Source organism: Rhodnius prolixus, unplaced genomic scaffold (assembly GCF_049639745.1).
Source record: "Rhodnius prolixus isolate KJV_2025 unplaced genomic scaffold, Rpr scaffold_12, whole genome shotgun sequence".
NCBI lineage: Eukaryota > Metazoa > Arthropoda > Insecta > Hemiptera > Reduviidae > Rhodnius > Rhodnius prolixus.
The window spans coordinates 7,245,391-7,258,700 of NW_027411635.1; the positions used below are offsets into that span (position 1 = coordinate 7,245,391).

Consider the following 13,310-nt stretch of genomic DNA (forward strand, 5'->3'; position numbering starts at 1 on the left):
TAGTAAAAGTTGTTTATTATTTATACAAAGTTTTAAGATGAGCCTACATTTGACGCTGAGATGGAACTCGTTAGAAAGCGTCTCGCCTTGAGAATTGCTGGCCACACAGCTGTAGACGCCACTATTAGCACGGCTCACCTTTTGCAGCACTAAACTTTGGTTGATGAGGATCAGCCTTGCAGACATGTTGTGGCTTAGCAGTTCGCCCTACAACCAAGCATACTTTAAATTAATGGGAAATTCCAGATTCCACATTGGCCTAATTAAAAATAATTTTCGCATGTTGACTCAGAAGGTACCTGAAGAAGCTGGGAGTAGAGTCTATAGAAGGTAAGATTACACCAGCAGATTCTACGGGGGATGAAGGAAACTCTAATACAGTTAACAGACCGCGATGTCTTAATTCAAGGAAGATTCAGATGCCTGGAAAGGTACTAGGAGTTGAAGAAGGACCTCCCTAGAACCGTTACAGATTATAGGGTCACACTTAGGGGGCACTAATGATCTAAGAAGATCGCAATACGTTCTTACAACCCCCTTAAAAAGTTGCTTAAGGAAACATCTTACATAGATTCCTTAAGAATTTCGGTATGGAATCAACCAGGCACTAGCTGAAAAACGCCATAAGCTCATTTTGTCACCATGCACACAACTTCTTTTAAACTGTCTACTTACATTGTGAAGCCAGGACATTTTTCTCCAGCCAGGATTAGCTCGAACATGGCACTCGAAGTACACGTCATCACCTTCCTTAATGTCCGACGAATTGAGCGTGCTGCCAAGCCTCAATGACACAATCGGCCGATCTGTAAACCACATAAATCATGGAGCCGAGAAATTAATATAAGATATAAACGCTGATCACATTTTTTTCTTAGTTGCAAGAACGGTAATTCTAAACTTATAATTATAAGAATTTTAGCACTCTTGCTAACATTTTCCTCCCTTGATTTTGTGCCGAGCATTCTTGAAGAATTTAATATAACTACAATAATGTTTCAAGTGAAATGATGAAGAGATTGATAATGAAGAATAGCTTGAGGGTGCAAACTAAAGGTAAGGTAACACAAATGCATCTGGTAGCCGAGCGGCTAAAAGCAAAGCCCCGTAGAGGAAAGATTTATTGTGGTGCTGGGATCGATTCCCGGTCTAGGCTTTGGATTTTATTTAATGGTTAATAAAAGAATCCTGAAGGTAGGGAAGGGATTAGCTATGCGGTTAGCGTACTGTACTCCCACGCGGAGGTCCCGGGTTTGAATCCAGCTGCTGACCCTTAGATTTTCTCTTCCTAGGAGCTTCTTACAGCTCACTGTCCGGTGATGGACAGTGTTGTCTGTAACGACAGAACACTGTCCGGCGGCCGGCAGTGCACTGAAAAAAAGCTCCGGGCGCCAATAACCTTAGATGTTGACGCGCCTTAAACATTTAAAAAATAAAAATAAATAAAAGAATCCATTGTAAAGTCGCATCCGTCCACGATACCTAATCTAATGGACGTAATTGCTTAATTTTTTAAATTCCAAGCTCAACTACTAAATGATGAACACTTTTCCAGAATCGTAGCGTAGTTATTTTATCTACGTAGGCTTTGGCTGAGAGAATCTTCCATTTTATCTAAGTAAAAATTCACCTATCGAACTTCTCTGTTGTCATTACATTCAGATCAGGAGAAGATATTGGAAGATATCTCTTCATAAAGGTCGCTGTAAAATTTCAATCTAGCAGAGATATTTATTTGTCTTTTTAAATATTTTATTGAAATTTAAAACAAAAGTAAATTTAGAACCAGATTACACATTATTTGCGAGGAGAAGGCAAACATTGGGTCACTCCATTATTGAGCTCTCACGATAAGGAGTTGATCGCAAAGGCCATCTTCTCTCTCTTCAATCTACTTGGAGGATTTCCTGTTAAAACGGAAGAAGATAGGTGTTGGATTAAGCAGAGATATATAAATAATATTTTTCAATTTCCTACCAGAAATACGAAACTATTTTTTGAAAATGTCATGTGATTTCCTATGTTGCTCCGTTTAAGTGAGACTACGAACAAATCTATTATTTTTTATTTTATTTTAATAAATGAAAAAATACATAGATTCTATTAAAGTATTGGTCAAAATTATCGCTACACCCTCACAATTAAGTAAGTGCAAGTAAAAACTGTATTTGCATGCTGAAATATATGTGGTTTTAAATGACTATGTTTTCTTTTTTTCAATTTTTGAGTAGTCTCAGCGTTGAAGCCTGAAAGAGAAACTAAGCCAATACTATAATTGAACACCCTGTTCATTTTAAGACGGCTCAAATGCATTTCATGCTTAAACGGTTGATCTGAGCAAAAAATGGTAAAAGAAAACTTTGTTGCCCGTCGCCTCTAGTTTCAGAATATGTGACTTGATTTTAGATTCCTGCCCGCATACGTGGCTGACGATCGACCAAAAGTGAGGGTTCGCAGTTGACCCCCATTTTCATATACACAGTTTTAAAAAGTATAAAAAGTAATGAAGGAAACCGGAAACCGCTATTCGATATCTTCAAAATTAAAGGTGCTAAGCCATTTCAAAATCGTATTTATTAATCATATTTCAATTTTTTAACTTGTTATCAAAGAGAAAGAAGAGCTCGCGATAGGTCATTTTTATGTATTTTTTCATCCCTTTTCTACCGAAAATATTGCCAAGGCAGTAAGGCTAGAATTTTTCTTAATATCGGGAAATAAGTCGTTTTCCGAGTGATTTTTCTAAGAAAAGCTAAGAAGCTTTAGATAATCTCAAGCATACACAAAATGGTTAAAAATTAATTTTACATCTGTTACAAACAAGAAGGTTTAATCATTATTTGGTAATTTTGGGAGAGTTGCGTTTAATTACCAAAAACATTGGAAATCTCCTGCCACATATTTAAGTGATCAATATCTTTCATTCAAATGATCAAACTTATTCCTTAATTTATCAAATAATGCACATTACGAAGCTTGTGCAGCGTGTACTGTGCCTTCAAAGGTGCCTCCTCAGATACAGAGAGCAGTTGATAACCTCCTGGCTAACCTGGCTTGCGAGCCAGAGGAATAAGTTTGATCCTTTAAATGAAAGATATTGATCACTTAAATATGTGGCTGGAGGTTTCCATTTTTTTTTTTTGGTAATTAAACGGAACTCCAAATAATGATTAAACCTTCTTGTTTGTAACAGTTGTAAAATTAATTTTTAGCCATTTTGTGTATGCTTGAGAACATCTAAAGCTCTTTACATTTGATTTTTCTTAGAAAGATCACTCGAAAAACGACTTATTTCCCTGTATATTTACAAAACCAGGCAGGAATAAAGATAATAATGGGTGGACTACAAATAAATACGATGAATGTGAACCAAATCGGAGTGGTGGCGATGTTCGCAATGTTGAATACTTGAAATTCAACTGTGGAATGACTGGCTAAAGGTGATTGGGCGTGAAGGGTTGAATATTTTATTTGAATGAAAATTGGATGAGTTGAATTTATGGGAGGGGAATGAGATCGAGACTGGTGTCCAATATCTTTTATGCAGTCTCTAGCAGTGACGATAATTTTTCTATTGGACAAATATGTCCTGCATCCAGAAGTCGTCTTTGTTCCTCTACTCCTAAGTGTGCTGTCCTATCTATAGCAGTTCCTGTAGCTCTAACTTTCCAGCACAGTGGCTGTTGCTACCATAGGAAAATAAGAATTATTGGTTTGAGAACTCGCCATCTTCAATCCCATCTCAATATCCTACAACCCTGGCTTCGTAAGTGGAGAATTAAGGTTAATCAACAGAAATCCAAACGTATAGTCTTCACACTAAACCGGAATACTCTCCCTTCCATACATTTGAACCATCGCCTGCACCGCCTGGAGTCTGACTTGTAGTAACAACCTCAAGAAACTTCAGATAACCCAAAACAAATTTCTCAGACTCGCAACAGACTCTTCACGACGCACTAGAATTGACTCACTCCACGGAGACTGCGTCCATTATCCCCCAAAATATCCAAAATCGTCTGCTCAAACTCCTTTCCATACTAGACTGCCATCCCAATCCACTATGCCGCGACATAGCCTCCTACAGATCCTTCTACAACATACAGACACTGAAGACTAAAACATATCCTACTCTAACTTTCTACACTAACTGCAGGTTTTTCCTCTCCTTTTTTCCCTGCATTCCAATCCTCCTCACCTAACTTTTCTCTTTCTTCACTTAGTTAAGAAGGTTGAAATGTTTTATACATTTATACTTCTATATTTATTTTATGTATATATTTATTATAATAAATATTTATTCTTCTTATTAAAAACAAAATTAAAAAAATATTTGAACCATATCGCCCTTCCTACCGTTACCTTGGACTTTACCTCGACAAGCGACTAACCTGGAATCCTCATACTCGATTAAAACGTGTCAACTTACGGAAAAAACTACTGGACAACGTTCGTAACGAACGTTACGTAACGAATCACATCTGCATTACTCAATGCTAGCCCCTAGCCTGGACATATACGGAATAGAATTATACGGGACGGCCAAACACTCGAGCCTTTACCGCTTACATTACCTTCAATCCAAAATCCTTCGCACCCTAGTCATTGCTCCTTTCCACGTCCCTATCCACACTATCCACAATGACCTTAAAATTCCCTTAGGCTGGAAACATAGTGGAGCGCCGAGCAAAGTGGCGATGATAGCGAAGAGCAATGCGGCGGAAACAAACACAAGTTAACATATGGGACCGCGCATAGTGGGGAGCAAAGCGAAGATAGAGCTACCAAGAGAGAGTAGAGTAACGCGTTGTGACATGTTTCATTTCTTCGCTCTCATCGTGCTCTATTTTCAAGGCTCAAATGGATATTGCTGCATTTATTGGTGTAGTTTTTTTTAAATAAATCTCTGTGGGAACAAAAGGATCTTCTACATCACAATCGATTTGTGTTGGATAAGAAATGGGACTGGATTAATGGGGTTAACATTGAAATTCGTCCTTTTCTTGATTAACATGCCTTCAACGTTGGTTAGTATGTAATTAAATGTTGAAATAGACATTCGAAAATTGTGTTGGATAAGAAATGGGACAGGATTAATGGGGTTAACATTGAAATTCGTCCTTTTCTTGATTAACATGCCTTCAACACTGGTTAGTATGTAGTTAAATGTTGAAATAGACATTCGAAAATACGAATGAAACTTGCTCAGGATGCTTCCGAAGTTGTTGGTACAAGTGATGGAATTCACCATGTTCATGTCTAGTCCTGTTCATATCAAGGAACACAAGAGCAGCTGCTGTAAATACCAAATTTTCGAGGAAGAATTTTTGTATAGAAATAATTCCTCCATCATGTCTCGTCGAAAAGAGAAACACGACTAAACTCGGTCACTATGTGCATGCGACTCTGCTTGTCGGTCTCTTTGATTTGAAGCCACTATCATCGACGCTTTGCTCGCCGCTCCACCATGTTAACTTAGGCTCTGTCATCGCCAAATCCCGTTACCTCAAATTCCATTCCCAGCTATTCCCTCGCAAGAATCCTTTAGTCCAAGCCCTAAAAACCCTCCCAACTAATCCTCCACGGGAGTCGGTGGCCTCGTCACCAAAACTGCGTATGTAGCGTCCGTTCTCTGGTCAAGACTTCCTGCTACAATGGCATATTACGACTGCTATTGCTGGATAGCCGTTATTCACGCCATTCATGTCAGTGTTGTCAAAAGAAAGTAACATTTTCATTTCTATAAGAAAGCACACAATGGAAGTGATCAAAAAATAGAGTTACTAAGATCAAAAAGCATTCTCATTAATCAACCAGACAATTTCACCGTATATTTTCAACTTTAAAAAAATAAAATTATTAAATATAAGTTAAAAATTATTCAAACGTTGGTATATAAAACAATGTAACCAAAAAAGAGAAAGTAATTATCAACTAAAATTTACATAACAATAACCACAAACGAGTCGGGTTGATAAAAAAAACGGACAAACAAACGGTAGTGTTTCTTCCGGTGGAGATATTGTCTTCAAACTTCCAGGAACACATTTAATTCTTCATAATGGGTCATAAATGATAGGACCGTACTCAATGCCAGAATTGCACATTACAGGCACGCCTCACTATTCGGACTCCTAAAATTGCATTTAATAGAATTTTCCTGTTGGAGTGCATTTAATTGGAAAATAAAATTTAAAGTTATATGTATACAGGGTGATCAATTTAAAATGCACCAATCGCTAATAACTTTTTAAGAAAGCGGAATTTCGAAAAAACCCACGAAGTAAATTATATGCTTTTTTGGTCTAGTTTTCAAATTTTCTATCCCCGATGCTGTATCTTCATTTTTGGCGGAGTTACGCCCAAAAACCCGATTGGGATTTCATAAGGACCACTGGTTTTGACAATGATTATAAAAACTACATGAAAAATTGTGAAAAATGACGTTAACCCTGTTTCGATATCCCTAATATTTGTCTAGATATTTAAGATCAAAGTTACAATTTTATCTTATTCGTGAACGGTTTTCAATATTAATTTTCCACCCAGAAATACACGCATTTTGGGAGGTCCTCTGACTGCAAGAAATGTTATTGGTGACGCGAATAACAAAAATAATAATAATTGAAGATTTTCAAACATGTAGTGTAATGTAATGGTTGTGGGTGAATCAGGATAAATTTGTTTGATCATCAAATAAAAGTAACCATCACATCATTTTAATGTACCGCGTGAGCAAGATTTCTTGACCTATGATTACGGTAAGAATATCTTAGCAAAGTGTTGGTCTAGTGGTCAAGAGCGTGGTATTGTAAGTGGGAGATTCCCAGTTCGAATCCTGCGTATGCAGTCATTCTTATTACTTAAAAAAATCATAATACTTTTTTTAATAAAGTGTAGTACTAATTTTTCATGTAGTTTTTATAATCATTGTCAAAACCAGTGGTTCTAATGAAACCTTGATCAGTTTTTGGGCCGTAACTCCGCCAAAAATGAAGATACAGTATTGGGGCTGGAAAATTAGAAAACTAGACCAAAAAAACATATAGTTTAGTTAATGGGTTTATCCGGATTTCCACTTTCCTAAAAAGTTATTAGCGATTGGTGTGTTTTAAATGGATCACCCTGTATATTATAGCAAAATCAGGTAAAGAATATTGTATTTCTGCTTACTTTAAGCTTATTCACTCTGCAATTTTTCTCTTAATACTTAATCTGTAATAATTAATTTGAAGTTTTGACACGTTATTGTAAACTTTTTTGTATTTACCTTTATTTAACATTAGTTGTTACACCAAACTCTTTTGCATATGGCTGGACCCTAATTGCATTTAAATAAAGTAATAATAAAAAAAAAGAGTATAAGAGATAAATAAGTATACTAAATTTAGAAATAGCATTGGAGTTTTTACTTTATAAATTCTTTACTACAATTTGTATTAGATATTAGTTGACTGCCATATTACGCATGTTCTTATACTTTAAAGTAGTCATTAAAAGAAGAAGAAAAAAAAAACATCACTCTAAACTAAAAAAATATAAAACTAAAAATAGGTAATTAAGTATATAATGCCTATTTTTTTTCAGGCAAGCTTCACTAACTACCTAATTAGGTGTCGTGGGCGGAGGCGACTAACAAACATTCTTTACTATTGAATTCTTATATTAAATAGTAAATAAAAAACTCAAAATTTACAAAAATTTGGTTATTAAACTAGTTATAATAGTCAAAAATCTCCAAAAAAATGCACATAGCAGATATTGTTTTGACTACGACGATTTATTGAATATACGAGGGTCGTTTAAAAAGTCCGTGCAAAAATAAAAACTACTTAATTTTTTGGGGTAAACCTTTTTTATTTTTCAACATAGTCTCCTTTTAGGCTTATACACTCCGTCCAACGCTGCTCTAGTTTGTTGATCCCTTCCGAATAATAGGATTTGTCTAAGTCTGAAAAATAGCCATTCGTTTCTGCAATCACCTCCTCGTTTGAATAAAATCTTTTTCCCGCCAGCCATTTCTTCATATTGGGGAACAAATAGTAGTCCGAGGGAGTCAAGTCTGGAGAATAGGGGGGATGTGAAACGAGTTGGAACCCTATTTCCATTAATTTTGCGACCACAACTGCTGAGGTGTGAGCTGGTGCGTTGTCGTGATGGAAAAGGACTTTTTTGTGGGCCAATCGTGGGCGTTTTTCTTGTAGCTCGGTTTTCAAACGGTCCAATAACGATGAATAATATGCACCTGTAATAGTTTTACCCTTTTCCAGATAGTCGATGAGGATTATTCCCTGCGAATCCCAAAAGACAGTCGCCATAATCATTCCGGCCGAAGGAACGGTCTTCGCCTTTTTTTGGCGCAGATTCCCCCTTGGTAACCCATTGTTTAGATTGTTCTTTGGTCTCAGGAGTGTAGTGATGTATCCATGTTTCATCCACAGTGACGAAACGACGCTTAAAGTCCTGCGAATTCTTCTGGAACAGCTGCAAACCGTCCTTGCAACACTTCACACGATTTCGTTTTTGGTCAAGCGTGAGCAATCGCGGCACCCATCTTGCGGATAGCTTTGTCATGTCCAAATGTTGATGCAAAATATTATGTACCCGTTCATTCGAGATGCCCACAGCACTAGCAATCTCACGCACCTTCACTCTTCTGTCATCCATCACCATATCATGGATTTTATCAATGATTTCTGGAGTAGTAACCTCAACAGGGCGTCCAGAACGTTTAGCGTCACTTGTGCCCATATGGCCACTCCGAAAATTTTGAAACCACTTATAAACTGTTCTAATCGAAGGTGCAGAGTCACCATAATGTTTATCAAGCTTCTCTTTAGTCTCCTGAGGCGTTTTGCCTTTCATAAAGTAGTGTTTAATCAACACACGAAATTCTTTTTCGTCCATTTTTTGAAAATCACTCGACTTCCTCGATTCAAACGAATGCCAAACACAAAGAAATAGACCGATCTGGCTGAAACTTGGTGCGTGTTCTACCAAGAGATGCTACTAACTAAACATAACCTCGATACGCGCCAGTGGTGCTATCTCTCTGACTTTGCACGGACTTTTCAAACGACCCTCGTAATGCTTTTTTTATTATTGTTGTTTTGGTAAATTGGATTGTTAATCCGTTTTTTGTTTAAAATAAAAACAAAAAATAATCACTTTTACAAAACAATTATCTAATCCAAATCAAATCTTACTGTGGCTTGATTTTTATATAGATAAAAATGTCAATGTTCGTTTGATTAAAATCTTAAATCTTCAAAACTTCTTCACAGTTTGCCTTGAAATTTTGTCACAACGTTGCATTCGAATACGAGCATGTTTTTATATACCAGTTATGTAGATGTCACACCTGTGACGGGTAAAAACATGCTTTTTTTAAAAAAAAAAAAAAACAGCGCCATCTGTTGTACTTAAAAGCAACACACGCTATACTAAATATTTTATTATTCCATTTCAATGTTTCTGATTGCATTGTTACATTGAATGTTCACATAGATTTCAATGTGCAACAAATAGCCCTGAATCCACCGGTTACAACGTTAACTGCTTTCTTCACGTTGTCAAAATTATACGTTTGCCGTAAACACTGCTGCAATCGGAAGTGTCTACGTATTACACATGGAATGCGAGTAGAAAATCATTTGAACGACGCAAACGAGGAGAGCGAGTCGATGGATAACCTGGCATATTTAAAGAAACTACGATAGGCAGACTGTACACCGTGCACATCCCAATCAAGATGAAGGCTTCTTTCTTAAATAAGCCGGGGTCCAACGTCTTCCAGCAATTGAGAATTTGGACAAGCGTGTATTTTTATAAAATAATACCATGCCAGAAACATGCAATAGCTCAATGTATATACAAAATAATCATTAATTTTGATGGAATTTCCACAATTTCGTTTTCTAAAATTGCATTTTTATGCCGAGCGTATACAATACACATTAGGTCTTCTATTTTTTAATGTAGTAGTTCAGAAAATAGGGAAAAATACAAAATTATCAATTTTTCTGAAATTTACTTAATTTTTGTTTCGAACATTGTATTTTTAGGACGATCGTATATTATGCACATTATTTGCTTTGGTTGTAGAGAGTCAGATGAAAAGGCAAGATTCAAATTCTTCGTTAAATTGGTTGGAATTGGCTAAATTTCTGTTTCGAACATTGTATTTTTATGCTAAGCGAATATTATACTAATAGGTCAGCTAGCTTTGGATATAGAAATTCAGAAAAATGAGAAAAATCTCCCAATCAAGATGAATGCTTCTTTCTTCGCATGCTGTTGTTGTAAATGGGCCCCGTTCCAACGTCTTTGCACAACGGCGTTGCACATGCCACACTCCGCAATGGTCAAGCTCTGAATTTATTGGTGAACGACTGACACTGAGATGCATTTGATGTATTGATCAATGTTACGTGCATTACTTGCAATCATATTAACCGCCTGCTCTAAAATTCATCTCCAACAGAGTTCTGGGAGAAATATAAATCGCACATGGCTGAAGATATTTTCCCTCGAATATCGATAATTGTACATGGATTTCACAGCAGAACGCTACAACGAATGATTGAAGATTTGTGCTTAGAAATTGCGAACTAAGTTCTCAATCAATTGGGAATGCCATAACCGGAATCGATCTGCTCCTGCTTCGCTGTGGGCTGAGCCACTGAAAGGTTGTACCACATCTGTATTACCTACAGATCTACCACATGTATAATATTAAAGGGGATGTTGGTATCACTGCTAAGAGGGATCAAATGGAAGTGCGCCTTGACGGGATAAGTGATTTCTGGTTAGATTTTGAGGAATCTGAGAATGTTTGGAAAGGAGCGCACTCTAACTGTAAAATCGGACGTAGATTTCCTGTTCTACAAACTGCATTAAAAGGACGTAAAAACTGCATAGCTGTACTTGAGCTGAACACCATATAATCAGCCATAGTGAGAACGCATATAATTGCGGCAGAATGTATAGCCATGGTTGTTGTGGTGATGGTTTATTAAGCAGGACCATTGTTCACTCTGCTCAGCTATTCATGGGCCGTCAAATTGATTCCAATCAATATTTAGATATACTCCAGGCTGGTTCTATTCACCTTGTTAATCTACAAAGCCAACATTGCAGCAATACACTCTATTGTGGTTCTAGGGCCTAGGCTTCGGCATTATTATTATGTCCGGCTTCGTCTGGTCTTTGTGATAAAGGCTTTCCATGTTTACAATGATTTGTGACCGCGCATTTACCAAAATCTTTCTCTAACTTCCCAAATTTCCACAAATGTTGGGGCAAATCTAGCAGTTGTACTCTACAAATACCAGCTATCATTTGCTCATCCGCACTCATCTATTCGACAATGGTTTTCGTTTTATTGCTCGTCTTACATACAACTGGATTAGATATCCATTTTGAATTTCTTTTACTCTACAGTAAGAGAAGACTTTGTAACCGTATAAATTTTCTATCGATTTTGAACTTCTTTGAGAACCAAAAAGTGTTTTTACCAATTCTTATTTTGTTTTTGTGCATTTATGTAACCAATACAACCAACGAAATAATTGCGGTATGTTGAAAGTTGGTATTCTGCTTAGTAGATTACTAAGGGTTGTAGCCACAATGAGATCTTGGGCAAAGTCAGATGACTGGGAGAACCACTTTATCGCATAGTCTTATATTTTGCTCAAAAACGGTTTAAACCGATCCTTTAAGCTCGGTGTTCTGATTTTATACAGGGTGTTCAGCATAAGACTTCGGGAGGCGATTCTGGGCATCATTTGCAACAAAAAATTCTATATAAACTATGGCTCGATTCGGCTCTGTTTTATAGATATTTTCAAATTTTATGTTTTTTCAAGGTACTACTAATTTTTAGCAAACAGTTGTCTATATTTCTCAAACTATAAAAGCTACAGTAATTTCAATAATCTCATTAGAAAGAAGATTAAATTTCCTTTTAAATAAGCTAATTTATATTCCAAAATAATAATATTAAGTATGTATTATTATATAAATCGTTACAAACTTGTTTATTAATAGTTAAAGCAAAACCCAAAGTACTTTTAATTGCTTGAATTTTGGAAAAACGTCAGCTTATGAAAATAAGAGATGGTACCATCGGCGAAACCGCATTCCCCCTCGTCGGCTAGACCGATGATGTAAGAGGACAGCGCGGTCTGCTTCCGTTTGCCTAGGCTCCACCCTGTCTTGCTGAGCAAGATATGTGTGTGGCAGCCCCATAGGACAATAGGTACCAACCCAGCTCTAGTGGCCTTTATGTGAGAAAATAAACTGTGTAGTAGGCGCTAATGGCCACAGACGTCGATGCGCCGGAAAAAATATAATACAAAAATAATAATATCAAGTATTTCACTTTGTGGCCCAAACATAAGAAATAGCAAGTTTCTAATTTTTTCCAAAAACTTTGACTTCATTTTTCTCAAAAATATTATATAAGTTTAAAACGTGCACTACTTATGAAAAACAACTACATACCAAACATTTTTCGAAAGGTATATTTTGCATAGTGGTTATTTTAAAAATTGAGGCAGATATTGCTTATTAATTGCAAAAAAAATAGGGGTCAAAACAGCGTCGGCATTATGAAAGCAGTTCACCTTCTATAATAATATAATTGATCAAAAACATCAAATCCAGTACCATTTTTTACAAACGTATAATTTAATATTTATTTTAGAACTACGAGGGTCGTTTGAAAAGTCCGTGCAAAGTCAGAGAGATAGCACCACTGGCGCGTATCGAGGTTATGTTTAGTTAGTAGCATCTCTTGGAAGAACACGCACCAAGTTTCAGCCAGATCGGTCTATTTCTCTGTGTTTGGCATTCGTTTGAATCGAGGAAGTCGAGTGATTTTCAAAAAATGGACGAAAAAGAATTTCGTGTGTTGATTAAACACTACTTTATGAAAGGCAAAACGCCTCAGGAGACTAAAGAGAAGCTTGATAAACATTATGGTGACTCTGCACCTTCGATTAGAACAGTTTATAAGTGGTTTCAAAATTTTCGGAGTGGCCATATGGGCACAAGTGACGCTAAACGTTCTGGACGCCCTGTTGAGGTTACTACTCCAGAAATCATTGTTAAAATCCATGATATGGTGATGGATGTCAGAAGAGTGAAGGTGCGTGAGATTGCTAGTGCTGTGGGCATCTCAAATGAACGGGTACATAATATTTTGCATCAACATTTGGACATGACAAAGCTATCCGCAAGATGGGTGCCGCGATTGCTCACGCTTGACCAAAAACGAAATCGTGTGAAGTGTTGCAAGGACGGTTTGC

The 13,310-nt window shown here is 36.7% G+C and overlaps 1 protein-coding gene across 1 annotated transcript in view; it reads right to left on the minus strand.

Annotated features, from left to right (window-relative positions):
- side-II (sidestep II transmembrane protein) overlaps positions 1-13,310 on the minus strand; it is a 63,962-nt gene that overhangs the window by 21,569 nt on the left and 29,083 nt on the right. The window contains exons 6-7 of the mRNA XM_074143471.1: positions 676-806; positions 48-207 (exon numbers count right to left, since the gene is read on the minus strand). Coding sequence (XP_073999572.1) covers positions 48-207; positions 676-806 — 291 coding nt within the window. The remainder of the gene's footprint in view (positions 1-47; positions 208-675; positions 807-13,310) is intronic.